The sequence below is a fragment of the Phaeodactylum tricornutum genome, chromosome 15, assembly GCF_000150955.2.
Source record: "Phaeodactylum tricornutum CCAP 1055/1 chromosome 15, whole genome shotgun sequence".
NCBI classification, from domain to species: Eukaryota; Bacillariophyta; class Bacillariophyceae; order Surirellales; family Neidiaceae; genus Phaeodactylum; species Phaeodactylum tricornutum.
In genome coordinates this window covers 631,086-658,467 of record NC_011683.1, presented here as the reverse complement: position 1 = coordinate 658,467, position 27,382 = coordinate 631,086, and the positions used below count along the sequence as shown (strand labels likewise).

General features: G+C 49.2%; 11 protein-coding genes across 11 annotated transcripts; 3 read left to right on the top strand and 8 right to left on the bottom strand.

The window, feature by feature from the left end:
* Nucleotides 1–33: 33 nt before the first annotated feature.
* On the bottom strand, nucleotides 34–2,701 carry PHATRDRAFT_47998 (predicted protein; the record flags this gene model as incomplete). The annotated part of the gene is made up of 2 exons (XM_002182236.1): nucleotides 1,382–2,701; nucleotides 34–1,316 (listed from the first exon to the last, which is right to left on the bottom strand). Exons 1-2 carry the CDS (start codon nucleotides 2,445–2,447, stop codon nucleotides 34–36), a joined length of 2,349 nt encoding a protein of 782 aa, XP_002182272.1. The 5' UTR covers nucleotides 2,448–2,701.
* Nucleotides 2,702–3,730: 1,029 nt separating this feature from the next.
* On the bottom strand, nucleotides 3,731–5,581 carry PHATRDRAFT_29212 (predicted protein). The gene is made up of 2 exons (XM_002182235.1): nucleotides 5,387–5,581; nucleotides 3,731–5,274 (listed from the first exon to the last, which is right to left on the bottom strand). Exons 1-2 carry the CDS (start codon nucleotides 5,514–5,516, stop codon nucleotides 4,451–4,453), a joined length of 954 nt encoding a protein of 317 aa, XP_002182271.1. The 5' UTR covers nucleotides 5,517–5,581; the 3' UTR covers nucleotides 3,731–4,450.
* A 693-nt stretch (nucleotides 5,582–6,274) lies between these two features.
* On the bottom strand, nucleotides 6,275–6,742 carry PHATRDRAFT_38343 (predicted protein; the record flags this gene model as incomplete). Its single annotated transcript, XM_002182234.1, has 1 exon — nucleotides 6,275–6,742. The coding sequence occupies one exon, from the start codon at nucleotides 6,740–6,742 to the stop codon at nucleotides 6,275–6,277; it is 468 nt and encodes a 155-aa protein (XP_002182270.1).
* Nucleotides 6,743–6,856: 114 nt separating this feature from the next.
* Nucleotides 6,857–8,063, bottom strand: PHATRDRAFT_47995 (predicted protein). Its single transcript, XM_002182233.1, has 3 exons — nucleotides 7,962–8,063; nucleotides 7,771–7,814; nucleotides 6,857–7,709 (listed from the first exon to the last, which is right to left on the bottom strand). Exons 1-3 carry the CDS (start codon nucleotides 8,056–8,058, stop codon nucleotides 6,945–6,947), a joined length of 906 nt encoding a protein of 301 aa, XP_002182269.1. The 5' UTR covers nucleotides 8,059–8,063; the 3' UTR covers nucleotides 6,857–6,944.
* Nucleotides 8,064–8,546: 483 nt separating this feature from the next.
* On the bottom strand, nucleotides 8,547–9,898 carry PHATRDRAFT_47994 (predicted protein). Its single transcript, XM_002182232.1, has one exon. The coding sequence runs from the start codon at nucleotides 9,848–9,850 to the stop codon at nucleotides 9,068–9,070; it is 783 nt and encodes a 260-aa protein (XP_002182268.1). The 5' UTR covers nucleotides 9,851–9,898; the 3' UTR covers nucleotides 8,547–9,067.
* A 561-nt stretch (nucleotides 9,899–10,459) lies between these two features.
* CRTISO2 (carotenoid isomerase) lies at nucleotides 10,460–12,822 on the top strand. Its single transcript, XM_002182402.1, has 3 exons — nucleotides 10,460–11,183; nucleotides 11,320–11,967; nucleotides 12,079–12,822. The coding sequence occupies exons 1-3, from the start codon at nucleotides 10,614–10,616 to the stop codon at nucleotides 12,766–12,768; spliced, it is 1,908 nt and encodes a 635-aa protein (XP_002182438.1). The 5' UTR covers nucleotides 10,460–10,613; the 3' UTR covers nucleotides 12,769–12,822.
* Nucleotides 12,823–12,867: 45 nt separating this feature from the next.
* On the bottom strand, nucleotides 12,868–14,238 carry PHATRDRAFT_47992 (predicted protein; the record flags this gene model as incomplete). Its single annotated transcript, XM_002182231.1, has 1 exon — nucleotides 12,868–14,238. The coding sequence occupies exon 1, from the start codon at nucleotides 14,164–14,166 to the stop codon at nucleotides 12,868–12,870; it is 1,299 nt and encodes a 432-aa protein (XP_002182267.1). The 5' UTR covers nucleotides 14,167–14,238.
* Nucleotides 14,239–15,435: 1,197 nt separating this feature from the next.
* Nucleotides 15,436–16,369, top strand: PHATRDRAFT_38338 (predicted protein; the record flags this gene model as incomplete). Its single annotated transcript, XM_002182401.1, has 3 exons — nucleotides 15,436–15,462; nucleotides 15,607–16,185; nucleotides 16,238–16,369. 3 exons carry the CDS (start codon nucleotides 15,436–15,438, stop codon nucleotides 16,367–16,369), a joined length of 738 nt encoding a protein of 245 aa, XP_002182437.1.
* A 2,926-nt stretch (nucleotides 16,370–19,295) lies between these two features.
* On the top strand, nucleotides 19,296–20,843 carry PHATRDRAFT_47991 (predicted protein; the record flags this gene model as incomplete). The annotated part of the gene is made up of 1 exon (XM_002182400.1): nucleotides 19,296–20,843. One exon carries the CDS (start codon nucleotides 19,296–19,298, stop codon nucleotides 20,841–20,843), a length of 1,548 nt encoding a protein of 515 aa, XP_002182436.1.
* A 431-nt stretch (nucleotides 20,844–21,274) lies between these two features.
* Nucleotides 21,275–22,505, bottom strand: PHATRDRAFT_47990 (predicted protein; the record flags this gene model as incomplete). The annotated part of the gene is made up of 1 exon (XM_002182230.1): nucleotides 21,275–22,505. Exon 1 carries the CDS (start codon nucleotides 22,448–22,450, stop codon nucleotides 21,275–21,277), a length of 1,176 nt encoding a protein of 391 aa, XP_002182266.1. The 5' UTR covers nucleotides 22,451–22,505.
* A 2,737-nt stretch (nucleotides 22,506–25,242) lies between these two features.
* RPA1 (replication protein a large 70 kD subunit) lies at nucleotides 25,243–27,290 on the bottom strand (the record flags this gene model as incomplete). The annotated part of the gene is made up of 3 exons (XM_002182229.1): nucleotides 25,243–26,730; nucleotides 26,797–27,033; nucleotides 27,195–27,290. 3 exons carry the CDS (start codon nucleotides 27,288–27,290, stop codon nucleotides 25,243–25,245), a joined length of 1,821 nt encoding a protein of 606 aa, XP_002182265.1.
* Between the last annotated feature and the right edge of the window lie 92 nt (nucleotides 27,291–27,382).

Sequence of the window (27,382 nt, the reverse complement as noted above, 5' to 3'; positions counted from 1 at the left end):
GTACTCATGGGAGCACAGCAGCCCCGAGTGAGCTTAAAATTCGTCCCATCCGTCGTCCATGTTATCGTCTGCAGCGAGTTTTGTAATAGCTGCTTTGGTAACTGGTTTCGTCTTTTTCGCAGGAATGCTGAGTTTGCCCGCACTGCTCACACGCAAAGAAGCTTGCTTCACAGGCTTAGCATCAAATGACCCAAAGAAGTCGTCCTCTGCAGGTGCCGGTGCAAACAAGGAGCTCTTTGTCGTGGTCACCCCCGTTGGTCGTTGTGCCCTCGGCGGTTCACTTACATCGAGATCGTCGTCCCCCCATCCACCGTCGTCGTCATTGGCATCATCATCGAGCGTCAGGTGCGCCATGGCGAGGGGTGCAGCAGGTGTATACCCTGCTCCTGCGGCTGGCGCAGATATGGCGGGAGCTGGGGCACTACGCGGCGGTCCAGCTCTTGCCGTCGACGGAACAGGTTCAGTCGGCTTGGCCGAGGATGTCATCCAGGAGGACAGTCCGGTCAAGTATCCTCCAGACGACGGCGCCGACGGAACTGGAGTAGTCGACGTCTGGGGGACAGATGGAGGTACTCCCGGCGCCGTCACCGCGGTCTTTGCGGATGCATCCGGTTGGGAGTTCATGCGTTCGCTTTCTTGCCGCAACGCGAACAATAAATCGTCCACTACAGTGAAGGCCTCTTTGCGGACATCGGCTGCTCCGTCCAACAATGAGGGTGTAACCGCAGGCAATACCTTACCCGCCAAAATGTTGGGTTCGAAAAACTCCTTGGAAGTCAGCACCGATTGCAAAGCTGCCAATCGACATGGCGTAAAAGGATCTTTCAGGGCCCTTACGTAAGCTGGCAGCAGCATTTTGTGGCGCGTCGTATCGGTCAAATGTGGTGCGAGTTTTCTTAAGAAAATGACAGTGTTGGTCCGGATAGAGGCTTCGGGATCGCTCTGCAAGCGTACGAGATACCGTGAAAGCTTTTCTAAACTAGGCGGCGTCAAGCAGGGGACCATGCCGAGCGTGGCTTTGAGGGTGAGTTCCCGCAGGGCGGAACTGGAATCCGAGAATCCACTGCACACGGGCTCAAAAACAGCTTGATTGAGGGTATTCTTGTCGAGATGTTTGGAAAAAAGGGAAGCCTTTTGCAAGAGAGCGCCTCGAATGCCTCGGTCGTTCACCGTGAACAAAATAGAAACGGTCGACGTCAGTTCTTTGCCAAAATCGTTGTCCAAGTAATGCTCGCCAACAAAAAAGAGCGGTTTTAGTATAGAGGATACTGCGTGGTGCGACGGAACCAGAATGGGGTGAGATTCGCACAACAAATCTGTGTTAATCAGATACCACGGTGAACATGTTAATGTATGGTCATACAGACACAACTGCACGTACATTCTCGTCGATACATATCTTGTGATCGCATCGAGTCAGATTGGCAGATGGTGTCAATGGTGGATTTCATGATGCGCATTAACTTGTACACGGCTAGATTTTCCGGAATCAAGGCGGCCTGTAACTGGGGCGTCAAGTTTTGCCAAAATGCGATTTTCTCTTCCACCGGTTTGACCATGAATTCTTCGAGTTGGAGTTGTAATTTTTGGTAGGGTGTATCGAAGAGCGGGCATTTGAGGAGTGGTTGAAGACGGGGGCGCATTTTGACGTTGGGCGTTTGCAGTCGTTGGACAGCCTTCTGCAGAGGCGGGGGGACCGTGCCTCCGTAAAAGTGTGCAATCAACAAAGCCAAGCCGAAACTGTCCATGGCGTGCGTCCCCTCCGCCGCTAGCGCGGCCCAATTGCGTTGTTGTCGTTCGGGCGAACGGTAGGGCTGTGGGGTGAGGAGATCCTCGTAGGTTTGAAAATGGTTCGAGAGTCCTCCGGAAGCCTGGTGTGTTGGGGTGACGAGGACAAAGTTCCAGAGTTTGACGTCTCCGGCGCGGGTCACGAAAAAAGAGGCCGGCGAGATGTTTCCGTGCGCGAGATTGGCGGAAGCGTGTAGAAAATGTAGGGCACAAACGACAACTTCTAGTCCCCAGGCCAATTGTTCCGGGGGAGGATTTTCTTGCTGCAACCAGACGTCGAGTGGCACACAGCGTTCGGTAACGATGATGAGATCCCCCGTTTCTTTGGTCGCTTGCGATGCGGCAGTAGACGATACCGCAGTCGCGTTATTGGCGTCGTTAGGGTGATCGGTGTCGAGCGTCGCCAGTACCTGTAGAATGTGCGGATGACGCAGTTTCTTGCAATAGGAGAAGTGGTGGAGGGCGGGTTCGAGCTGCGTCCGGGACGGATCGCGTGCCCGATCGATGGCGGTCTTGTTCAAGACGGCTTTCTTCGCCACAAAGACCGACACGTCCGAACCGTCCGACTTTTGTGTGCCTTCATGCAACGCCCAACCGTCATTGACGATCGCCGTTTGTTTCCCAATGGCGTACGGCAACGAGGAAGCCGAGTTTCCCATTATATAGGTCGGTTTGTTCTTTTGTTGTGTAGGCCGTCGCTTGTGTTCTCAAGAGTAGTGTACTGTTGGTGCGGTGCGGTACGGCGCGGCGCTGGTCTCTACAGTACGACTTTCCTTGTTTCCACAACGATGGTACGTTGGTGGAGACTTGTGTTTAGATGGGTAAGAAGAGTGTATTCGGTTGGGGTGTCTCTATCCACCATGGTGTGATGCGACTGCAATTCAAGGGCACGGAAAACGGCTCCCGTCCACGCCCTGTCGAGCCTTCCGCGGAGTCATTGTCGAGTAGGGTTGATTTTGACTGTTACTTATGTTACATAATACTTTACAGAATTCCCGAAAGTAGTAGTTGGTAGAACCAACCCTTTCTTCCGCAGTTTATTAAATTAGGGTTACGGTATTATCGGTGAGAGTGAAATGCGGTGTCTAACCGTCTATCCCACTTTGACGTTCCCCAACAATGGTCTTCCATGTGGAACTGCCGTTCGCAAACTACAGGCGCCTGGTCTGGATACCTAACTGTAAATACGTACTCACGGCTTGGTCGGCATCATCACATGGCGTCGAGACTCCAACAGAGACAACAACCGCTCGGTAGCCAAGGCCATCCACTTGAACTTTTTCCCTCTGATCCAAATCGTCTCGGCCAAGCTTCCTCCGCCTCCTCGTCGTTGTTTCGCGATACAGCACCCACACACATTCCTCCACGGGTGTGCTTGTTCTAGGTACAACATACCTATCTTTTGATTGGCTTGGTCGAATTGTCGTTGTTGTTGCTTTTGCGGTGGAACGAATACACGAAACGGAACATCCCGCCACAAACCGTCACCGTCATGTTTCTATTGCGACTGTTCGTGACGGCATCCTGCGTCGGACAATTGCTCTCCTTCACACCAACGTCCCGATTAGCACCTACTAGGCGACCTACGAGCACACAACAATATTTCTCTATTGCGAGTCGAATCCCGGTCGGCCAAACGAGCCGATCGTCGACGTCTTGGCCATTGTCGGCGGCGGCGGTCGCCATTCCCAATCCCTTCCTCAAGCTGCCTTGGAACGTCCGCCGCGAAAAAGCCCGCGCCGCTCGTCGTCTCAAACTCGAGCGTGCCACTCTCCATCGGGAACTCGGTATTGCCGAAGACGCCACGTACGAAGAAATCGTCGCCGCCACCGACTCGCTCATCGCCAAGGCCGCTGGCGACGTGAAGAAAAAAGTGCAAATCGAAGTCGCCAAGGACAAAATACTGCAGATTCGATTGAATGAACGCTTGGCGGGCTTGGCGGAAGTTACCAAGGACGCGCGAGCGCAATCCCAAGCCGAACTCAGGTACGACATTGGAATAGTGCGGTCGGTTTGTTCATTGGGTCCCCCCACGCACGCGATCGTGTTCTAAAGTCGTGCTCACGCCTCTTACCCACAATTTCTCTTTCGCAGTGCCGACGACGACGAGGATGAAAAGCCCAAGGCGGCCAAGGAATGGAACGCCCCGAAATGGACCCAAGGGTTGGTGGTCAAGCCCGACCAAAAGTACGTCAAGGAACAAGTACGACTCTGGGGAATCATCACCGGGCTTGGTGCCGCCGTACCACCCGCACAGGGATACTTGGGGCGCTTTACCTGGCTCATTTGCGTCGCTCAATTAACCTTTCGGGGGATGCCTCGTGAACAAACCGATCGGGGTGGTATGGGCATTGCCTTTAACAGTGGTGGTGGCGGTGGTGGTCATCGCAAAGTCGCCTTTGCTCTCGGAATTTCTATTTGGATCTCCGGTGCCATTCTCGTGTACAGTTTGATCCCCGCCTGGGCACGCGGACAACGATGGACGGGTACGGTGGCATTCGCCATGCAAAACTTGATCTTCGGGCTCGCCAGTTGCTACTTGCAACCGTACAAGGGTTAAACGTTTAATCGCTAGTTTGTCAAAGTGTTTTATAGTGCAAATTGAAAAAAATGGTTGACCTCCCAGTCAAACAGCTTGTTTTAGAGCGGCTTGGGCTTACTGTTAATCTGTCTTCCAGAGACGGATTGTACCGTCTTCAGAGCCAGTGGCGTAGCTCTCGCCGGTCGGGCTGTAACGGATACAGCGAATGGGACCGTGGTGTCCCTTGTTGAGTTCGAGTTCTTCTCCAGTTTGATAATCAAAGACACGAACCCACAAATCGCTTCCACCGGCCACGAACTTGTTCCCGGACGGATGTAACGAAGCTCCGCCTTCCTCCCGAAAGTGAATGGGCATTTTGTAGGACTTGAGGCAAGTCCGTGTTTGCAGGTCAAAGAAATAAACGCGCTCCCCAGCGGCTACCGTTAAAACGTCTTGACCGGCTGTAGTCCGTGAGACCTCCATGTCTCGGATTTCGCTGGTGCCTTCGGTGGACATGGTGTGTACGGGAACCGTTGCCGGACCGCCCTGCGCCAGAGGCTGCCAGAACCGAATTTTCCCATCCCCGCAGCCCACGATGAGCAAGTCCTCCGACAACCAGTTGCACTTGGTAATCGTAATCTTTTTAGACGGGTCTTGCGGGATGGTAATCGGAGCTTGCTCCGGTTGTGTCAAATCGTAAATTCGTAGAATGCCTTCGTGTCCCCCGGTTGCCAAATATTTCGAGTTGGGCGAAAAGTCGCACGTCTTGACAATGTGCTTGTGTGGCAGTTGAAACAGATCCTTTCCCGTAATAGCGTCCCACACGTGCACGCTAAAGTCGCCGCTTGCCGTCGCAGCCAAACTACCCGACGGATCCATCCGGCAACTCCAAACGGCACCTTTGTGACCCACAAACGTCCCGATCCAGTCCCCGCTCGTGCCGTCTCGCAACATGGGCAGCCGATCTGTAACGTGGTTGACAGACGCGGGCAAAAGTCAGTTTGCTTTGTAAAGCACTAACGGTACTCTCGCTTTCTCGTTTCTCCTTCGTACAAACAGACACACGAATGTACCTACCGTGACAGGCCGAAACCAGAAACGTTCGTTGTTCCGGAGCAATGTAACAAAACTGGAGTTCCGCAAGCGGTCGAGTATGCCCGGGACATACGATGGGGATCTTGCGAGTGTTTTTGCTATCGTTCGCCATGATACCAAGGGGGAGACAGCTGGAGACTGCCAAATCGGTGGATGATTCGGGGAAAAACCGTAGCGTTACTTTGGAGATCACCTCGAGAGGGGTACACCCACAAACAGGCAAGTCTTGCGGAGTCGTTTGCTGTATGGGTCGCTCGCTCGGTCGAACGAGAACGGTAGGTCGCCGCAGATGGGTATTCCGGCTGTCCCGGACCGCCTGTCCTTCTGTCCCAGTCCCGCTCCCATACCCTTCTCGCTAGCGTCTGGCGAGTTCTCGATTTTTGACTCTCGGATACTATGGCGCAAACGTTCAAATAATGTGACGGTGCAATGTATCGCCAAAACAGGCAATTAACGAAAAGGGAATGATAGAAACCTATTTAGACATGCTTCCGAATTTTGCTATAATATTCTTCCTCTATCACTTCATCCATGCTCATAAGTCCTCGAGCTCGAATCGGGCATAGACGTCTTTGGGAGCAGCCGTTTTTTCACAGTCCATGCGAATCTGGGAACAGTGTAACGGCCGAAAAAAGGTTCACAATACCCGGCCACTCACTATCCATTGTCACAATCTGTGGTGCGCGGTCGACAACAACGGTGAACAAAACGCAAGATGAAAACTTACGCAATCCTCGCGCTAGCAATACTGGAGATGGTCGGAAGGATGCCAGTGGTGAGTATCCAGCTACAGGAGTCGCATCAGACTGTTTCCTTTACAAACGAAGGTCGGTCCGACCCCGTTTTGGGATCTTCGTTCGCCGCCACTATTCATGCTAAAGGCAGCAAGCGCGCCTTGCGTGGACGTGAAAGGCAGATGAAAAAGAAGGACATACGAAAGAGAATGACGACCAACAACAGAGAAAAAACGGCACCCACCAGTGCCCCAACTTCGATCGCGACAACGCAAGTCCAGCCCACTACAGCTACAGCCATGCCGGCTGATCTATCGATGCTTACGTCGTCGGTGTCGTCGAGCGTGCCAAGCGCTTCGCCAGCCGTTGCTCCTTCTGCAATCCCGACTTCAGTACCCACGAACGTGCCGTCAACATCTCCATCCGCTGCTCCTTCGCCAAGTCCGACTCGGATGCCGGTGCAGACGAAAATCATCCGAAAGCAAATGAAAGACAGAGACATTAGAAACAAAATGTCCAAAAAGAACAGAGACAGAAAGGTACCCAACCGAGCCTCCAAAACCCCATAAATATCGGCTTTCAGCCCATAGTAGTTGAACTTCATTTTGTGTGCCTATTTCTAATTTGGGAAGTCGAGAGCCTGCCAATTACTCTGCCTCAGACGAGTAAAGGTCGCCTTTGCAAAAAGGAGACTCAGCCACCGATCGGTAATTATACTTATAACCATTTCAGGATACTACATTAATCTAGTCAGAACATGTGTGCTGATAACTTAAGTTAAAGAATTTCCAAAAAAGCCGATTGTCCTAGAGTAGCAATTCGCAGAAACTGATGCGTTCCGCCCCGGCCAAGCCCGTGGTAGTGCAACAATTTGGAGACACCATCTCGTAATCGGCAGTCTGTCTAGCCATTTGGGCAATAGCACAGGTTGAACAAAAGCAGATGCAGCAAGCGTCTTCGGCACTACCACAGCAACCGGTCTCAATTTCGTGCCTTTGCCGGATCGTCCGTCGTAGCTTTACGACAATCCAGAACGTTAATATCGTCAGCGGTAATGTGAGAACGATACAGAGCACCTCGTTCCATACAAAGCAGCCGCTCAATATAGCGAGAAAAGATCCATTCGATTCCGGCAGCAAGGAAGATTGCTGTTGTCCGGGAGACGATGGATCAGTGCGCACAAAGGTAGAACGGGTCGTCAAAATCATTTCCAGTACAAACAAACAGGCAAAAAATATCAGCATTCGTTGTTTGGACCGAGCACCGTGCATCTCCGATCCGAGCTTCGACTGGCATGGAGGCTGGTGCAAGCTATGCCACGGCAGATCCATTCGTGCCAGGATTTGTGACAGTAAGAGTTTGGGACAACAACACGCAGTCCAGAAGGAAGAATGCAAGAAACCGTATCGAAAACAGGAAAGAAGACCGGTCTTCCATTCTCCGGTAGGGTTGTGTTTATGTGCAGCCGGCTGGGTGTTGGTGCTTTCCTCGGGACGAAGTAAGGGAGTCCAACTTTCTTCTGATCCACCTGCGTGTGGCTTAAAAAACAGTGCATCGGGGGACGTGTTTAGCTGAAGTTCGAAAAGAGAGCGATAGATAACGGAGAAATCGTAGGGATGTCTACAAACTTACTCCAGTGACACTTCTACCACCACAAGAGTCCTGCCGCACACAATCTGTCACAATAAGATAGAAAAGTCAATGGTCAGCGGCACAATGCACCATGTCAGATGAACCAAAGTAGGCAATTCTGCCATCAAGTCGAGGTCTCGGATTCCCTCGGAAAATTCGTATGTCATCAGCCAGGAACCGCAAATAATTACCTGTGCAATAAGGATTCGCCATGGCGACGTCGGATCCAGTCGTCGAGGCTGAACATAGGGAGTAGTGAGTGGCGATTGAACCTGGTTTTGACGCCATTGTCGTCGGTGCGAGCTGTGGTTGTATGAAGTACGGGCAACGAGACCGCGGACCTTTTCACCTTGTGGGTTCGGAGGGAAGTGAATCGAGCGAAAAATTGATACCATAGGCACGCGCCGACAGGTCCATCGAAAGCCATCTGTCCATAATAATGTCCAACAACATGGAAGTCAGCCTTACCGATTATTAAGAAAACAAATTCATTGAAAACAAATTCAAGTGAACTGGCCTATTTTATTTATATAGAATGAAGCCCAACAGAACTTTTTTTAAGTATATCCTCTGTTCCTTTTCTACGACCGTTATCAAGTTCGTACTTTGGCAGAGTTTTCCAATGTTCACCTCACTTAGTTGCGTTTTCGTCAGCATGCCAAACTACTATCTCTTCCCAAAAAGATTCTCTTGGCTTTCAGTGTCAGTCGGTGTCAATCCCAAACAACGCTACGCACGACCCCTCCTCCGGCAGGCATTTTTCTTCGATTTTTGTCAGAAGGTGATGATGGCTTCCATGCGTGTCGTATCGGCACACCAAACTAACGAATGCATTGGAATATGCGAGTAGGTGCTGATTCTGCAGACGTCTATCCACTTCCGCGCTGAGTGTACTCAGAAGCAATAAATGCGAACGGCTTCACAGTCAAAGCAGCAGAGTGCGAGCGCCTCCAGATTGCCGTGAGGTATTTTCAGAAAAAATTGTACAGGATTCTCTGCACCATATACTCGGCACTCGAAGCATCTCAAGATGGACCGCTTAAGGACGGCTTGTGAGAATTACCCAAAGGAAGCGGGCACTTTCCTGCTTGACCGAGATGCTCTACACGTATGGACATGTTGGCGACAGCTTGCTTGAAAGCAGCAAAAAAATTCGACTACCTGAATGAAATATGGGCAATGTGAAAGACTATCAATCACCTATAGGGAGTTCTTAATCCGAATGATAAGTAGTCCAAACGCTCGGCGACACTCATTCTCTACGGTATTCTCATCACTTTACGTTGCACCCAAGAAACTAGCCAAGCCATCCTACCATTTTATCCATGATGGCAGCCAGCATGATCATTGCCATGGGGTCCGTGCCAGGGGCGATGCACAATTTCCACCCGGCAATGTTTTTTTCTGAAGTTTTCGACAACAGGGCATGCACGATCGTGGGGTCGTTTAAGTCACACACCAGGTTGTCACCTTTGCGGGGTGGAACTAAATCATCGTTTAGGCTTCCTGGAAGTCGCCTAGCAGCAACAATTTTTAGCATAGGCTGAAAATTGTTACCATTCCAGACGAGTATGGAGCGATGATCAAGGTGGCTATCATCAATGTCGCGGACACGAAACCAAGGATAGAAGTCAACGTCCTTTTCTTTCATTTCGGCCTTGTCATCAGGGAGAAGCGGCCCGGTCCCGTAAATATTATACCGGTTGGTCAGAGCAATCTTATCTCGTACGGCTAAGCAAATAGGTTTATCTTTGCAATCATGCATGACGATGCGATCCATGCCCAGCAACTTGTTGGAAACTTCCTTAATATAGACACCGCCAGCAAGAGGATCTCCTTTTGAATCGCAAACGGAATAAGTATCAGTGAAAGAAAGGAACCGCCATTTTCCGTGTTCTATGCTGCACTTGATAACTTGGCCAGGACCAACTGCAGGCATTAGATCCGTACCGTCACCGATACATTTACCCCTGACCTCCTTTGGGAGAGCTTTCACGCTTGCCGCCATCTGTGACTCCGTTGGAAAGCCTTTCACACCGCAAAATGGATTGCTTTCAGCTTTGATTTGGCCTGGAACCATGATTCTTGTTGCTTTCTGATTTTTCCGGCTTCAGGTTGTGGAAATTGCCCGATCGATTCTATGAAGTCTCTAACAGTTGACAGTGAGTCCAAGATCCGTTCAAGTTACACTACAAAATTGAGGTTCGCATCCCGAGAAATGTAATTCGGAGCATCAAGTCATAATCGAATGTGATGACTGTGACAGTGGATAGAAACAGCATAAGATAATCGTATCAACTTTGCATTTATGTTCCAAAACTAGCTGGTATGAGTCGGCCTGCCCGTCTACGTATTGTTTTGAGGAAAATCAGTAATCCGGCCTCGATGAGACCGCAAAATCACAAATCCGGCCATTATCAAGATTTTCTAAATACCGAACGTGGGGCCACATCACTTCCTTAGCAATGATAATTATGAAGAGATATGAAACCTAAACAATTCAAGTATTTTACAGTAAACATCACATTCTGTATTAATTGAGCCCATTCCCAGCCGAAAGAAGCGTAGATGTAAGATCGTGGTACAGACATACCTAGCTTGTCATTTTTCCTGTTAAGATCCGAGTTAACCCTACCCCTTATCTACACAGCAAACGTGACGAGAAATGCTATTGCAAACTATCCGCCGAGGTCCTACCTATCTGTTAATCGGTATCTCTGTTGGGGTGGCGGAGGCAAATTAGACCAGCAAACGTATTGGAAGACTGACATCGTGTTCACAGTAAAGCCCACCGCAGATTATTTGGTTACAGTAAGCTGTGATTAACTTGATTTTCCCAGACAATGCTTGTGGAGAGCAAAAAAAGCCGAGATGGTAGTCGCACTTCGAGCCGTTCCCTCGATACCAAAACACATTGCGTGTGCTCTACTAGCAAACAAAACTCTGTCAGACCAGCAAATACTCTGCTGCGATCGCGGGCAAGGCACACGTTGATTTGGCTTGTCTTTTACGTGTGGGAGTGGAATACCACCACGACGGCATTTGCACCCTCACCTTCTCGAATTGCAGCTTTTCGAGCGTCGCGTGGTCGCAAGCTAACCACATCAGTATCGAGTCTAGTTAGCGGTGACAAACGTGACTGCGCGTCCCCAGCAGACGATCTGGTGGACGTGGCAATTATCGGCGCAGGTCTGGGTGGACTGTGCGCGGGCGCTATTCTTAATACGCTCTACGGTAAGAAGGTGGGTATCTACGAGGCACATTACTTGGCCGGAGGCTGTGCACACGCCTTTGATCGGCGCGCCGCCGACGGTGTAAATTTCACCTTTGATTCCGGCCCGACCATTCTGTTGGGATGCTCAAGTCCACCCTTTAATGCCTTACAGCAAGTCTTGGACGCTGTGGGTCAAAAGGTTGAATGGATAACGTACGATGGATGGTAGGTAAACAATGCTTTTCAAAATTACCCATTACCCGGTTGTGCCGCACGGATAAGTAGCTTTATGATTCTGACTAAATTGAACGTATGTCCTCAGGGGTATGATCGAGAATCCAGGAAAGGACAATGAATTGCGGTGGAAAGTCATACTGGGACGGGATGAGTTTCAGCGCGGTCCACTCACACGGTTTGGGGGACCCAAAGCCTTGGAGGAGTTCGAAGCGCTACGAGAAGCAACCAAGGATCTTTTGGCTGGCGCCAAAATACCTGCCATGGCTATGCGTCCCGGTCCAAGTGCCCTGGTACCACTCATCCGGTATTTTTCGACACTGGTTACCTTGCTTTCCCAGGGATCAAAGGCAACGGGAACGTTTGCGTCATTTATTGACGGGCCCAATTTCACTGTAACGGATCCGTGGCTGCGATCGTGGCTGGATGCTCTCGCCTTTTCCTTATCCGGGCTACCCGCTAGTCGAACCGCAGCCGCCGCCATGGCGTTTACACTCAGTGACATGCACCGCCCCGGTGCAGCGTTGGACTATCCCAAGGGCGGTATGGGAGCAATCGCTGAGGCCCTTGTCAGGGGAGTACAGCAAGGTTCGAACGGTTCTCAGGTACACTTGCGGCAACCTGTGGAAAAAATTGACTTTAGTGAGGACGGTACCATCGCTACGGGGCTGACGCTACGCAACGGAAGACGGATACTTGCTCGGGAAGGGGTGATATGCAATGCACCAGTTTGGTCCCTGAAGAGCTTAGTTAAAAACGAGAAAGCCTTGCAAAAGCTCAACAACGATCTTCCTATTATCAATCCGCGTCCAAGATCTTCTTGGACGACCACGGACGAAGGATCATCGATTCACCAACAGCGTCCAACTCGATCCGGAGAAGCGGACGAGACTCTCTTGGGTGCCTGCGATACGGCAGAAAAGACCGGCTCCTTTTTGCATCTGCATTTGGCGCTGGAATCTAGTGGCCTGAACTTGGACAACTTGGAAGCTCACTACACTGTGATGGACCGATCGTTAGGAGGGGATGGGTCCTCCGTAAATGGAGTCTTGGACGGACCCTGCGGAATACTTAACATGATTGCCGTCTCGAATCCCTGCAAGATTGACAATAGTCTAGCTCCCGACGGAACCATTGTGGTACACGCTTACAGCGCCGGCAACGAACCTTACGAAATTTGGGAGGGACTAGATCGAAGAAGTGACGGGTATATGTGCCTTAAGGAAGACCGAGCTGAAGTGCTATGGCGCGCTGTGGAGAGTATTATTCCTGATGCGCGCAATCGTGTCGTGATTAGTGAGATTGGATCTCCTATCACGCACGAGCGTTTCTTGAACCGACCTAGAGGAACATATGGTAGTGCCACTGAAGACTACCTTGCGGACGGTAGTACATCGATCGGGAATTTGCTTTTGGCTGGCGACGGGATTTTCCCCGGTATCGGTTTGCCCGCAGTGGCGATCAGCGGGGCCAGCGCAGCGAATGCAATGGTGAGCGTATTTAAACAGTGGGAATGTCTAGACGAGTTGGGCAAAAGCCAAAAGCTATAGCTTGAGAAAATAGGCAGGAAGATTGTTAAATTTAGAACATTGCTTTGGAAAGTGGATTGACTGAAAACAAGATTTTCGCCGAACACGATGGTTATGAAATTAGGCGTCAACAGCGAAGGCAGATGCGAGCCCAGCCAGTTGTAGTTGTTTCCACCAGATGTGAAGTTTCGCAAACGAACAACCCTGCTCTCGGCATTTTCTTACGAGCTTGTCTAATCGCTCACTCTGCTGCTTGAGCAAAGAGTTAACTTCTTCAACCAAAACTGCAAATGACCGTAGCTCAATCGCTTCTATAGAAGTGCCGTATTCATGCTCTCTGTCATAAAAGAATGCCGCTCCAAAATCGCTCAATCGTACGTCCGATCCATCTTGAGAGACCAAAATGTTGTGTCCGTAAAAGTCTCCATGGCATATACCAACGCTGTGGAGCTTAGCCAGGGCTTCCAACAAATGAGACAAGATTTTCTCGGCTTGCTCATCATGAACAATACATACGGAGTCCGTATATACATCTCGCGAACAGGTTTCAAAGCTTGGCGGGCCGGCTAAAGCTGAATACTGATCCAAATACTCCATCACCAAGGAACCTGCCTGCGTTTCGCCTAGAACTTCAATAAAACAAGCGGAGTTGAGTGCCGATGCTGCACACGATATGCGACGTTCCTCCTCAGGAAGACCGTCGGAGGTCATGGCACCGTTGTATTCTTTCACAGCAACAACACGATCCCGCCAGAGTACCTTGCGAGTAACACCTCCAGCACCCTGTCCCAAGACTTCGCCAATGCTTTCTTCCACCTCTTCCAGAATGTCCAATGCTTCCGATGATGGTTGCAGATGCTGCAGAAATGGATTTCCCGATAAAGCTACCCAGCGAAGACTTGGAATATCAAGAAGAGCTGTGGGTGGCTCCTTCAATTTGTTGGAAGCTAATCGGATTAGTTCCAGGCTAATACAGTTTCGAATAGTATCTGGAAGAGATTCCACTTGATTTCCACTCAACATGAATTTCTGCAGCTTTTGACATCGACCAATTGATTCCGGAAGGTTAGATAGACGATTGTTTGTTAAGATGAGCCATCGCATTTGTGGTTGCAATGCATCAGGATGAATCGTCGCAAGCATATTATCCTTGAATGAAACCATTTGTAGCTTGGGGCAATCACCAATCATTTTTGGCATCTCCTTGAATTTGTTTTTGGACAAGAATAAAATAGAAAGTTCAGGGAATGCTTCGGCGAAGCTATCTGGGAGGGACGAAATGCCACAGTCAAAGATATCCAGCTTGGTAATGTTTGAAAAGGGCGCGGGGTGGGCGACTTTTATTTTAGCCAGGGAAAGAAGCCTCCGAACCGCGGCATCTTTGGCGGATATATCACGCTCGGCTTCAGAGTAAGCCATGGTCACCACCAATTGATTAGAATATTATCTGCTGACTTGGTGTGTATTGTTTACTGTTATTATGAAACGAAAACAAACACAAAGTCATGATTGTCGAGACCGTGCCTGGTCCAAAATCTCAGGAAAAGTCCAGTCATACCAACGGTCACCCAACCGAACATTACGTCGTAGATAACTTATATTTAATATACCAGACAGTCGAGGGACAAGTTGTGAATTTCCACCCGACTTTTATAGCCAACCTTCAATTCAAAGAAGCAACAAGCCATGGGAACTCAAAACTAAAACATACAATATATTTATGAATGCATCTATATTAAAACCTAGCTATGTTTAGAGAGGAATTAAGTGCCTTGTTTTCCGTGTTGCATTTCCATTGTTCCTCTGTTTAGAAGTCAAGGTCTCTGGATGATGAATGAAGAAGAGAAGAGGCTCCAGATCTTTTGGTCAAAGGAAGCTTTCTCTAGTGTCTATTCTACCGGCCCTTGTCCTCAGCTGAGGCAGGCATTTGTCCTCAGCTGAGGACGCAAAAATTGAGAAACAAATGGGCCAAATCCTGTAGACACGGTACAAAACTATACAGGTAAAAGGGATTTTGCTATGATGGTTAAGAAACACACTTTTACCATAAATACTAGGAGTTACTTGTATCCACTTAGTACTACAAAGTCTTTAACTACCATGCAAAGTAGTCAGGTGTTGGGCAAAGCATGGCTGCCCTCCCGTTAAGTAGCAAATCTATGATTCTTTGCCTTCAATTGACACAAAAAAAATAAGTAAATGGGCAAAATCCTGTAGACAATCCTGTAGACACGGTACAAAACTATACAGATAATAGGGATTTAGCTATGATGGTTAAGAAACACACTTTTACCATAAATACTAGGAGTTACTTGTATCCAATTAGTACTATAAAGTCTTTGACTACCATGCAAGGTAGTCAGGTGTTGGGCAAAGCATAGCTGCCCTCCTGTTGTGTAGCAAATCCATTGTTCTTTGCTTTCAATTGTCGCAACATCTTTGGATACAGAGCAAAGATATGTGGTCTTCTTGGAACACACCAAACACCTTCCCTGCTGTCTTTGGTTTTTAATAGTACCATCTTTGTTCTTTCTTTCTTTTTTTGGTGGGGGTAAGATGTGCATAGAGACCACATTGCGGCTCTCCAGTTCTTGAGATTGTTGGGCTGTCCTTGTCCAACTTGCTCCCCTAGTCCAGGCCTTGGCCGAAGGCAAACTCACGGCGGCCGATTTGCACTCGGTCGAAATTATGGGTGGCTCGACCCGCATCGGTTCCGTCAAATAGGCCCTCACGGGATTCCTCACCAACAGTGGAGCCGGCGCGGCGGCTACGGAAGTGCTCTCCATGACAATCAACGCCAACAAAGCCGTCGCCCGTGGCGCGGCCCTGCAATCCGCTATCCTGTCACCCCGGTTCAAGGTCCTTCCCTATAACATTCATAAATTCCAAGCCTGGACCTTTCAACTGCAATGGGACGAGGACGCCAACGACGAGGCGCAAGGCATGGAAGTGGACGCCACCACGGGTGCCCAGCCGACCAATGCCGTTGTCATGTTTGACCGCAGTTTGTCCTTTACCATTGTGCATCGGATGACATTGAAACGGAACCAGGGACCCTTCGCCGTGCTGTCGGAATACAATAAAAAGGCCCTCGAATACGGCTTGCCGCCTTTTGGAAACGCAATTGCGACCTTTTCCGTGCAGGCGCCCATGTCCGAGGAAGCCAAAAAATTTTGCGTCAACGTCAAAGAGGATATTCACGGTATCATCCAACTGAGTTTGGCACAACTGATGGAAGAGATTGCCAACAAGGAGGAATCCGAGATGTCGGATCCTTCTCCCCTTAAGGATGGTGAGGAAGATGCCGCTCCGGAGAACAAGAAGAAGGTGAAAAAGACCAATTTGGTCTTTGCCACGACGCGTCCGTTGGATTGGACCGATGGCAAAATTCAAAAGGCGTACCAGGTTGAACTGGCCATGGCGCTCAAGGACAAACTTGTGCAAGGACAAACTTGTGCAAGAACCGTCCGACAAACGTAACAAACTCAAGGCCTATATTTACGGTATGCGGGACAAGGTTGGTTTGGATTTGGCTCTGGGATTGTTTGGTACCGACGCGGAAAAGGCCGCCTTTACTACCCAAAACGAAGCGATGGATAATTGTCAGAGTCTTGACCAATAAGGTCACCAACTGAAGTATGGATATGGAAATGCCTAATATAAACATGACCGATCACATCCAGCCGGGTTTTTCTTTTATTCACATACCACTCTGTTTGGTGAACTGTGGCTATCGGGTTTTCGGACTCTGTGTCAACCAGGGTTTCGACAATTTCGGCCACCGGGCTATCAGGCTCTGTGTCAACTGGGGTATCGGGCTCTGTGTTGACCAAGGTATTGGGCTCTATGCCAGCCAGGGTTTCAACCATTTTGGCTACTGGGGCTTCGACCATTTCTTCCATCAAGTTTCCGGCGTCAGAGTCTGCTTCTGCTGCCCGCAAAGCCTCTGCTGCTACTTCCTCAATTAAGGACATTTCTGGCAGTACAAATGCCTTTACACTCCGAATGTTCAGTGTGTTTTCCTTGAACAAATCCTCTCCAAAATCATAAACTGCTGTTATCAAAGTAGAGGTACGCCCGGTTGTAATGGATACAGGGGTGGTCGTGACGTCTAGAACCGTTCCAACAAGCCGCTTGGAGTGCTTGTTGACGCCATATCTCCGTGCGCACTCGCTCAGATGCACAACATGACAAGCCTTTGCCGTCACCTTCCCTCCAATTTCAAGCCTAGGATCCCTCACTGGCATGTCTGACAATGCACCAAGCCTAACTTATATGACTCAAACCAAGTATTGGGGATGTAATGGCCATTTCATTGACGTCCAGACAAGCCATTTTACCCGCCAAAAACTTTTGAAAAAAAAATCCATGAAGTTTCCGTTGACGGTCATTTCTCTGTCACTTTTTGATATTAAAGCTTCCTACTTTACCCCAAGACGTTTTAGAGCATGCTGAAGACAACGGTAGCGGTAACTTTCTTTAATAATGATTTCTTTGTTTATTACCATAGGTCTGAAAAGTGGCCTCACCTGAGGACTGGTCCTCAGGTGAGCACAGAAGTAGAATAGACACTAGGAAGTGGTATTGATTCTGTTTTCTGTTAACATTTGTGTTTCCAGTGTTCCTCTATTTGGAAGTCAATGTCTCTGGATGACAATGAAGAAGAAAAGAGGCTTCAGAACTTTTGGTCAAAGGAGGGCTTCTCTAGGAAATGGTATTGATGAAATGAAGCATTGCTTTGGGTACTGTTAGACATGCAAGCATTTTTGATTGCAAATCCATAAAAAGGAAACCAATATATACAATTTTATATCATATGTTGCAGATTAATTTATGTCAATGCATTGTCATGCGCTACACACAAGATGCAAGCTACATTGGTTGAAGCATGCAAATTATTTTATCTGTTAGTTGTTGCATACAGTTGTCCAACAAACTTTTTTAAATTGACCTAAATTCACTGGTTTGCAAATCAAACCAGAGCAGCTGTACTCCCATTTGGTGGCTATTCTTCTTTGCATCAGCAACAGCTGTCCTGATGAAAAACCATTGACCAGAAATTACGGAAAGAGAGGAAGTAGAATGGATTTGGCAAGAAAGGCTTTGCATGCCATCAAGCAAGCTATCAAACTCTACATCGAACCTCTAAGTGCCTTCCTTTTCTCCTATCAAAGCATGCGCTTCAAAATGATGTGCGCTGAGTCTTGGAGATTCTCTTATCCTGGCAATTCAATTACATGCAAAGATTACTCTGCTCTGGTTTGTACCAGTGCCACCTTATAGCAACTTCTTGCAACAGCACATGTTTTTGTTTGAAAAGATCTTTGCACTGATCTGCTGTGGTCATTAGAAGTAATCTAAGGTCAGTTTTTATCAATATACTGATCATTCACCATACTCTCAACAAGGCACTGCTCCTGCTATGAACTGCACACCCTGCATCACAGAATCAAATACAAACTGCTTGGCATTGGCAATATCTGCAGGCAATTTCCTTTGTATTGCTTTGGTGAGTCCCAGTGGAAGCATTCTAGTCAATGTTTCTCCACTGGCATCCACAGCATGGCAGTCCAACCTTTCTTCCTTCTCTTCATTAAAGACAGGTACATGCACAGCAGCGATTTTGTTTGGACCAGCTTTTCAGGCCCTTTGGGGCTACCTGGCAAGTTTTGTGGGAGTTCTATATTCATTACTGCCTGGATCAAAGCATTCCAGGGGTCTTCTTGATTTGCTGTTGTGATAGCAAGGAGGGCAAAGTTCATCTGCCTCAAAACTTGCAATTCTTGCTCCTCAGTACAAACCTATATATTTACACATGAATGCAGCTGAGTGACTACTTGTAGGGCCAATACTGGAAAGCTCCTCAAGTAGAATGTTGTTGTACCCGCTTGCGGTCCCTTTTGTGTTACAGTCAACCACTGACATCAAATGTCCAATTGTGTCTACCAAAAGATCTGACAAACTTTTCCCCTTGGCCTGTGTCATTTTAATTGTCATGATTGGAGATGGTTGAGATGGTACAAAGAATGGCAAACAAACCTTGTATGTACTTCTTCCGCTATTGAGTCACACAATTTTCCCCAAAAACATCCCCTACCATGACTTTCTTGAACAATATTGGTACACAACATGTTGGACATTTTTGATTTGGAAGTAGAACAAACCAGATTGACAAGTAAGAGCATGATGATGAGTAAATCCTATAGCAGGAGCCACTGGCCACTACAGTAACTCACTTGCAAGTGTATCCATTTCTCTCCTGCTTTGACATGATATTGACTGTGAACGACTTGATTTTTCCTGGATGTCACGGCATGACAACCCAAAGAGCATTTTCAATTTTTTTGAGTTTATATTTACATTTTAAACGTTAAATTTATGACCGTCGTCTGTAAGGAGTTACGGCTGACCGTGAACCCGATCGAGTAAAACAGTGGCAAAATGATGATTTTGTATGCAACGCAACCTCGAAGCCCAAACGTGCCAAGTCCTTCACGGCCGCAAGAACCCTCCGACTTGGAGTAACAATAGAGCCACTGTACTCTACCATGACAGGCGTAATGGCCTCTTACGAAGCAATTGAAACCATGTTGCGGGAATGGGCGCAAATCACGGCAGCGCCGACCAACGTGACAGCCGAGACAATCGAATCAATGTTACCGTCGGCGTCACAATTGTATCAAGTCGGCTTGGCACTATACTGGCTCACTCTAGAACCTGCGTCGTCAGACGTGACGCAGGAGGATTTCGGGGTAGACGTGTCCGCTGCTTTGAAGGCTCTTATTGACCTTGCTCCTCGCGATTACGCCTATGAGGTCTTGGGAGATTTAAAACAGGCACTTCTCTACGTCGCAGAGACGTCTGATGCAACTGACGACGGAGATCTGCAGAATGGATGTCGATCAATGATTGGGATCTATCAGATTGGCTTGGAAGCCGTGGATGGACAAAGATGGACGAGCGACGAGCTCTCTACGCTTCTCTCGGAAACGGTCAGGGGTGAGAAAACGTGGATTCCACTTTGTTTACAACTCGTGAACGTTTTGATATGGGGAGAAAATATTGATCAGGAACAACTGCTACCAATCATACACACGCTTAAAGAATTAGGTGCTTGGTATTCTCTAATTGGGCTGCATTCAGCAAAACATCCAGATTGGAAGAAAGAACTTTTGTCGCGGTACAGCGACGCAACGGAACGTAAGTATGTCGTGTCGCTTTTGGAAGCTGACGACGGGGATGGAGAGCCGGTTCGCTTAAGTTTGGAGACACACGATAAAGTCAAGCAAGGCCTTGGAATCTCGAAAAATGGATCGGCCAAGCTTTCTCCTGAAGAAGCGCTCCAGAGACGAATTGGCCAGGTACGCGAGGTCATGCCCGAGCTTGGCGAAGGGTTCATAGAATCTGTTTTGAGCTACTATAAGGGAAATGTTGAACAGAGTTTGGCTGTGCTGCTCGACACAAGTCTTTTACCGGCGCAACTTCAAATATTGGACCAGTCGCTACCCCGGCGACATCGAAAGCAAATTACCTCGAACGAAGAGCAAGACGCCAGAGAGACGACGAAAGCCGCTTTGCAAGCGATTCAACTGAGAGAAGAAGAGGAGGCTTTGGCAGTCGATCGTGTCATGGGGAGCGGAAACGATGAGTATGACGACGACTACGATGATCAATACGACGCGCTTGATGGAGTAGGGGGTGCCGATAGTGGTCTATATGATGATTACGACGCCATTCTTACATATAATCGTATCTTAAAACAAGTCGAAGGGGAACAAGGGTTCTGGGAAGAAACCCGCAACACTAATCGGGCTACGCATAATGACCCAAAGAAGAGTAACGTAGACGGAAAGGTTTACCGAGGACAGGATAAATCGAAAGGTGGTAAAATACCAGTTGCAGGACGAGGCGGGAAACTTGGAAGCCAGCTCGAGACTGCAAATGCAGACGGTGGCGAACACGACGAAGGAACAAAAGGCAACAGCACAAGCACCGACAATAAACCGATTTCACGACGAGGCCAAAAACATAAATCCCAGAAACTTGCAAAACGAAGGGAGAAGCAAAAGCAATCCTCCGCGACCCGAAGCGAGTAGCTCTGTCATGCATTGATGGAAAGCAAATATTCAATAAACTTTGGTTTGTTGTCTTCTAACTGCTCCCATGATCTTCCACATGTGTCCAATTCCCTGGCTTATACCGGTCATTGACTACGGCGAGAATCGTGTTCTTGTGATACAGGATGCCGTATACTGGTACGGATGGTCTACATTGATATCAAGGCAGCGTGCCATGCGATCGCCGGTTGTTTCTGTTCTACGTAGTCAATGACTGAAATCAATTTCCGCACACGAAAAAAGCCGTGCTGACGCAATCCCCGCCAATCTAGCTCTGAACCACTCTTGTTGAGTCAAATGACTAATACTCTGATCCCGGTCTGCTATCAATTCGTTCAGGATCAGTGACGAATAGGAAGAACTTCGTCGCCAGTATGGGATAATCAATTCTGATACTGTTTGAGACTTTGCTACAGCTCGGTGTCGTGCGAACCGATATCTCGACTGACAAGTTTAGCTTCAATAATTGTAAGCTGACTCTCTCGGTCTCTTGCTAGTCGCTCCAATACATCACGGCCGCTCGAAATACGACCGGGGCAAGATGGGCTTTCGTTCTTTGACATGCTCTCGAGTGGAATTATAAAACCAGGCCCTCTTTCAGTAAAACCAAAAGTATGCGCCATGCAAGGCATTGTTGGAGATGTTTCTTCAATTACGAGAGGAGAAAAACCAAATCCATGCTCCACGTACATTCTCATAAGATACGATTGCGCACGTGTCTGAGCTTGTTTGGGGATCCCACCACTGATGACTGTCCCATCTGTTCCTGCAATCGTTGTTCCGTCGTAGAGACGGAGCTCCACAAGGCTCAAAAATGTTAGAACTGTGTGAGGCATATCTTTTGATCGCAGCAACTCTACTCGGAAAGTTTCATGCGCAACCGTTTCCGTAGTCGATTCGGTGGAAAGCAGAAATTCAACTTCGTAAGGACCTTCGCCGAATCGTTGAAAGAGCTGCGCAAAACTCTGTCTTTGAATGGCTGCGTATATTTGCAAAACCTCTTCTTTGTGTCGCTGCGAACTCATGTCGATAGTTTCGTTGAAAGCACACGATTGCTTTATCACGGATCTGGTTGCCTCCAGTTGAGTACGCAGCAATACGATTTGCTTCTCGGCACCCTGTGTCGAACGTGCTGACTCCGCAACTTCATTTTGTAGCCTTTCGAGTTGCTCATTCAACGATTGATTTGTTTGCGTCACACCCTCGAGTTCCACTTCTAAACGAGCTATTCGCGATTTTGCTTCATCGTACTGTTGCAATAAATCATGGTGCTTAATCACTAAGGTGCTTTGGGTTTTCAATCGTTCTGCCAAAGCTTTCTCCTTCGTGGCATCTCCTTCGACGCAATTCTGTAATGCACTAGTCTGTTTAGTATGTAGTTCTTGAAGCTCGGCGATAACTGCACTGTGCCGAATCTGTGCCTGATTGAGTAAATCCGAGCACTGTGTTTCCCACACGGAATAGAACAACCAAAAACCGCCGAGTGCTCCGACTCCGGACATAATCACAAGCTTCATGAGAAGGTTGGATCGCAAGCGTCGGTCTCGAGGCTTACTGTTAGCTTCATTCCTGATCGCCGCTGACATTGTGTGCTTTCGATTAGTTTTATTTGGCAAGTTACGTTGGCGAGCATATCTGGTTTGGAGTGTGTTTAATGTAGGATGGCAGCATCCCGATTTTTTCATTATTCCTTTACATTAGCAGAAAGCATTAAATTCGAATTTTCCCTCGCGCGGGATAGAAAGCTTTCCGGGAGACTTTCGAGATTTCGATACCTATTAGAATTTCGATTGGCTCAATCAGTCCCTTTTTCCTCGGACTGCCATTGCAAGGCTAAAAGTCAGTCATAACGCCACTAGAGAGCTATCCAACCGTTTTGCCGTGGGACTGTTTCTCCTGTCTCATTTTTCGTTCGTGACGACGATGGAGGAAGACCAGCGGGGTCTCGTCGATCCCAACCTTCGCACAACGGCAACACTGGCGCGATTTGAATCGGTGACTCTGGATTGTTTCCGTCAAGAGCTTGTAGGTTGTCTGCGCGCAGTCTTGAAATCTTCTAGTCTCGCATCAGTCGAATCGGGATCGGCAGAAGCATCGTGCTGGAAACGATACGACCGATCAGCTCTGGAAGGATGCCTCTTGGAAAGCATTGAGTGGTTACCATTCTGCTTTCACTACGATGAATCATGCGTTAAAAGGAAGGTCGACGGTAGGAATGCCGCTGTTTGCTGTCCCCTTCAGGAGCTCTTTGCTTGTCTACGAAATCCGTCAATTTGGCCCGGTGTTGGAAATCACGCTGTCATCTTGGTGCTTTTGCAAGTCCTCATGGAACTGCAGCTATTCAACGATACTTTAATCCCAAATCGAGCGCTCTGGAGTCCATCTCAGCACCTGATTTTGGACTTCATGTCATCAACTTTTACGAGGATGCCGCAGCTGCAACAATCAATACCTCATCTTTTGACTAGACCTACCCGCTTATCATTGCTGACGCTGTCTCAAATACGAATGCTTCTTTCGTTGGCAAAGCACTTTGCGAGGCAGAATATTCGACAATCGCATATTTTCGTATCATGCTTTGCCCAAATACTGGCATTGCTCGACGATTTACAATACTCACGAACCAACGAGCTAACGGATGGGGTACCGAGGATTTTGGAATCGAACGAGCGAAGCAGCTTTCGGAGCAACACTTGTTTTGCCGATATCGATTTCATTCATGATGAGCTTTCCGAAGGAGTCACAGCCAAATTAGCAATGCTACGGAAATTCAGACATCCCCAATTCAAGCCAAAAACGATATCGATGCAAGAGGTATCACGGCTGGCTTTCAACGAATCAGACTCCTTATACAATATCAACGACATCGCACTAGTTCGTAACAGAGGCATGCGGATGTTGCTATCCACGGTGTCAAATGCTACGAATTGTCGACGGTCAGCAATTTGGTGTCTAACATCCATCTTTCAACACGCGTACCAAGCTCCTGATTCCGTATCAATGCGATTGGTTTGCCTTCTGTCGGCGACTCGAAGCGACAATCTCTCCATGCACGATTTACTCAAACTAATCTGGGGATGTCCAAATAAAGACGGCTTATTCCAGGTAATGTTCTTTACCGAAGTAATCACTGAGCATTCCGCTTTTGATCGATCCGGCGTTCTCTGGAATGCCATGCAACCTCTGCTCGAACGCCTGCAACGAAGTGCCCGAAAAGAGACTACTAGTGCAACCCTAGCTTCGGACCAAGACGACACCGCGAAAGCTGAGCGATGGTCTTTGGCATTCATTTTGACCCGGCGGGGCAATATTTTGAACCGTATTCCAGACTTTGCTGCCATTGCTGCACAACTTTCTGTGGCATTCGATGGTGTCGGGTATTGGCTTCCTCCTGGTTGTTCAGACTTGGAATGTGAAACTTATGTTTGCGCTTTGCAACTCGCTGGAATCCTTGGCATTTGTTTTGGAAGGGATCAGGTAAATGTAGTTGGAGATGATCGTACGCCCCGTTGGCAGTTTCCCGTCAGCGTACGATTGGCATCAAACCGTATCCGCGCGGACTTGATACCGGACAACATGTTTTCGACACTGAGCCCAGAAAACCATGTCCCGCAGGAACCCCAAGATTTGCTGCGCCGAGCCGATTCCAACCCACGTCCTCCGATTTTTAAATATTTGGGCGACGATCTCTTGTATCACATTTTTACCTTCTTGGGCTACAAACGCCTGGTCCGTATGCGTCGCGTTTGTCGGGAATGGAAGGCGATTGCGGACCGCGAGCGTCTCTGGCACGGTGTGTACAAATCTCGCTTTGGCGTCGTCCCCAACGATGCGGATGCCCGGGCCGATTTTGTCCCGTGGAAGCGCTACTTCGAAGAAAAGTGGTTGGCGGATCGCCACGTGCGCTTTCGCGTCGTAGGACGGCACGGTTGGAAAACACGCGTTTGTGGCTACGTGTGCTGTCCACAGGTCTTGCGGAGCAAGGCCATGATGGAGCGACACTACGCCAAACACGAACATGAACTGGAACGCCAACAGTCGACGAACACACCTCCGACCAAACGGCGACGAAAATGCCGAGCATCAAAAAGTACGACAAGATCTCCCACGGTCGGATCCAGGGTCGCGAAAAAGCAATGGCCTCTGACTGCCAATCTGCCGGGTGGTCCACAAAGTATGCCACAGTACATGCACATAAAATAGAGGTACACGAGTAACAATATAAAGTAGATATAGGAAACCTAGATAAAAGTGGCCTCGGTTACGCTCCGGCAAGCGGGTTGATGCGCGCGCGTCCCACAGGCTCATCCCCCCGCGTATCCCATTGGTAGTCCCCTCTTGCGCGCGTCGTGTGTCGTCTCGCTGGCGGCGTTGGTGCTTAAAACTTGGCCAGGGCCGACAGGAGATCGCGGGATTCCTTGGCAAAGTCGACGGGTTGCATGGCCACGACGCTGGTTTTGACGCGGGATTCTTCGTTGACCATTTCGTTCTTGACCTTGCATTTGAAGATCCATTCCGTGTGGTTGGCCTTGGCAAAGTACGAGTCGTAGGCGTCCTGATCTTGCTGATCCTGATAGGTCTCGGCGTAGACTTGGTCGGCCGTGGCGCCGGCGAGCAGTGTTTCGGCCTGTTCGTTGAAGAAACTGACCCAGGTAGAGCTGGTGTCGTCTTCGACGACCCCGGAAAAGATCCAGCGCCGGACGCAGGTGGGAAACGAGCCTTGACACTTGTCGCAGTACCAGTTGCCGTCGGTCGTTTGCGTGACCTTGTACCGGTTTTTGCAGGGTTCCCCGGCGTTGGCACAGGCTGGGTACCACGAACCCCCCTCCTTGTCTTTTTTCAAAAAGGAAACGGTGGCCTTGAACGTCAGCCAATCGGGCTTGTCGCCGGCGTAACCCAGATTGTTATTCTTGATGTCGGCAATGGTTTGTCGTTGTTCCAAACTTTCCATCACGCCGGCTCCGCCGCGGGTGGCGGATAGAGATTTCCCGGTGACACCGCCGTTGGCGGTTTGGGTCCGCCACCACGTTTGCAAGGGCGCGGTTTGGGGAATGTCCGGATTGGTTTCGATGGATCCGGAGAGGGAGAGACTACGTCCGCCGTAGTCGCTGACGCGTGCGCGCCGGATCGCGACGACGGGTTGTTGGTTGTAGTCGGTGAGTGCCGAGGCAGCCTTGTCTCCCCAGAGAGTGAGGGTGATTTGCGTGGCGGAGGTGTCGATGAGGGTCAAATCGCACTTGGTGAGCTCCTGGCCCGACTTTTTGCTGACAATCGTGGCGACTTCTCCGACCGCCTGTACGACGGCGAGCAGATCCACCATGGTGTTGGGTTCGGTACGCTCCAGACCGGCGATGCTGTCGATGAATTCGTAGTGCTGCCGTTGTATATTTCCGTCGTCGTTGGCGAGGTGTATTTCGGAGTTCTGATCAAAAGTGATTTCGAAATTGCTCTGGCAGGTATTGTACTGTGCGTTGGCGACCTTGAGACGTCCACCGGAAAATGTGTAGACGGATCCGATCTGCAAAAAGCTGTAGAACTTGTCGACGGCTTCCTTGAAGAAGGTAGCCCGGACATCCTGCGTTTGATCGAGTAGTTCGACGGAAAAGAGGCTACCTTCGCCTTTGGCGTTGGACCAGGTGCGAATATCTGATTTGGAAGTAACGCGGGCTTGAATGGTCCACTTGTTGGCGTACATGTTGAGATTGCTAATGTTGGTGATGGGTGTTCCGTTCACGGTATCGCGTACAATCGGTGCGTGGGAGGACCGCACGGGGGAAGCGTGGTGTGGGTTTCGGGAAGGACCTCCGTAGGGATTGGGACTCCCGGTCTTGACGGGTGGGACGGAGCTTCCGGTGGCGTAATTGGTCTTGTTGTAGAGAGGTTGTGCCGGTACTGCTGCTGCTGCTGGTGCGCTCGTGAGGGACGGGGCGACTCCCGGGGTTGCAATTTGCGCCTTTTCAATGTCCTGCGGGTCCCCAATGCGGGAGGGTTCGTTGCGGAGGGCGTGCACGTTGAGGAGAATAATGACGGTGCGGTCCTTGACGCGATTGGACATGAATTGCTCGACTTGCACTATCGTGTTGGCACCAATGAGATTAGTAGCAATCATGTGGTTCAGTTGGGTCGCGAGCATGCCTTGAATGTAGTGCTTGCCGTCGGACAGGACAATCTGTAGAAAATATATGGTAAGTGAGTGAGTGTGTTGCAAGTGAGAGTGTGTGTTGTGGTATTGTGAGTACAAGCAGAGATCTCGAGGCGACCCCGTTGGTGATACCCGCAACTAGGAACACCATTACATCAACTCAACCACCCCACACACTCTCGACGTACCCGATAGCGCACACTTCCTTGGGGTCCCGGAACTTGCTTGGTATCGAGGACTTGGAGGATGGGACTGAAGGAAGGTCCTCCGCCGTTGCCCGTCATGGCGTAGAGCGTCGCGACCGACCCCGTATCCAACGGTGCATTGACGTCCGCGTGAGTCGAAAGAGAAGAAGTTGCCATGATGAATGGATTAT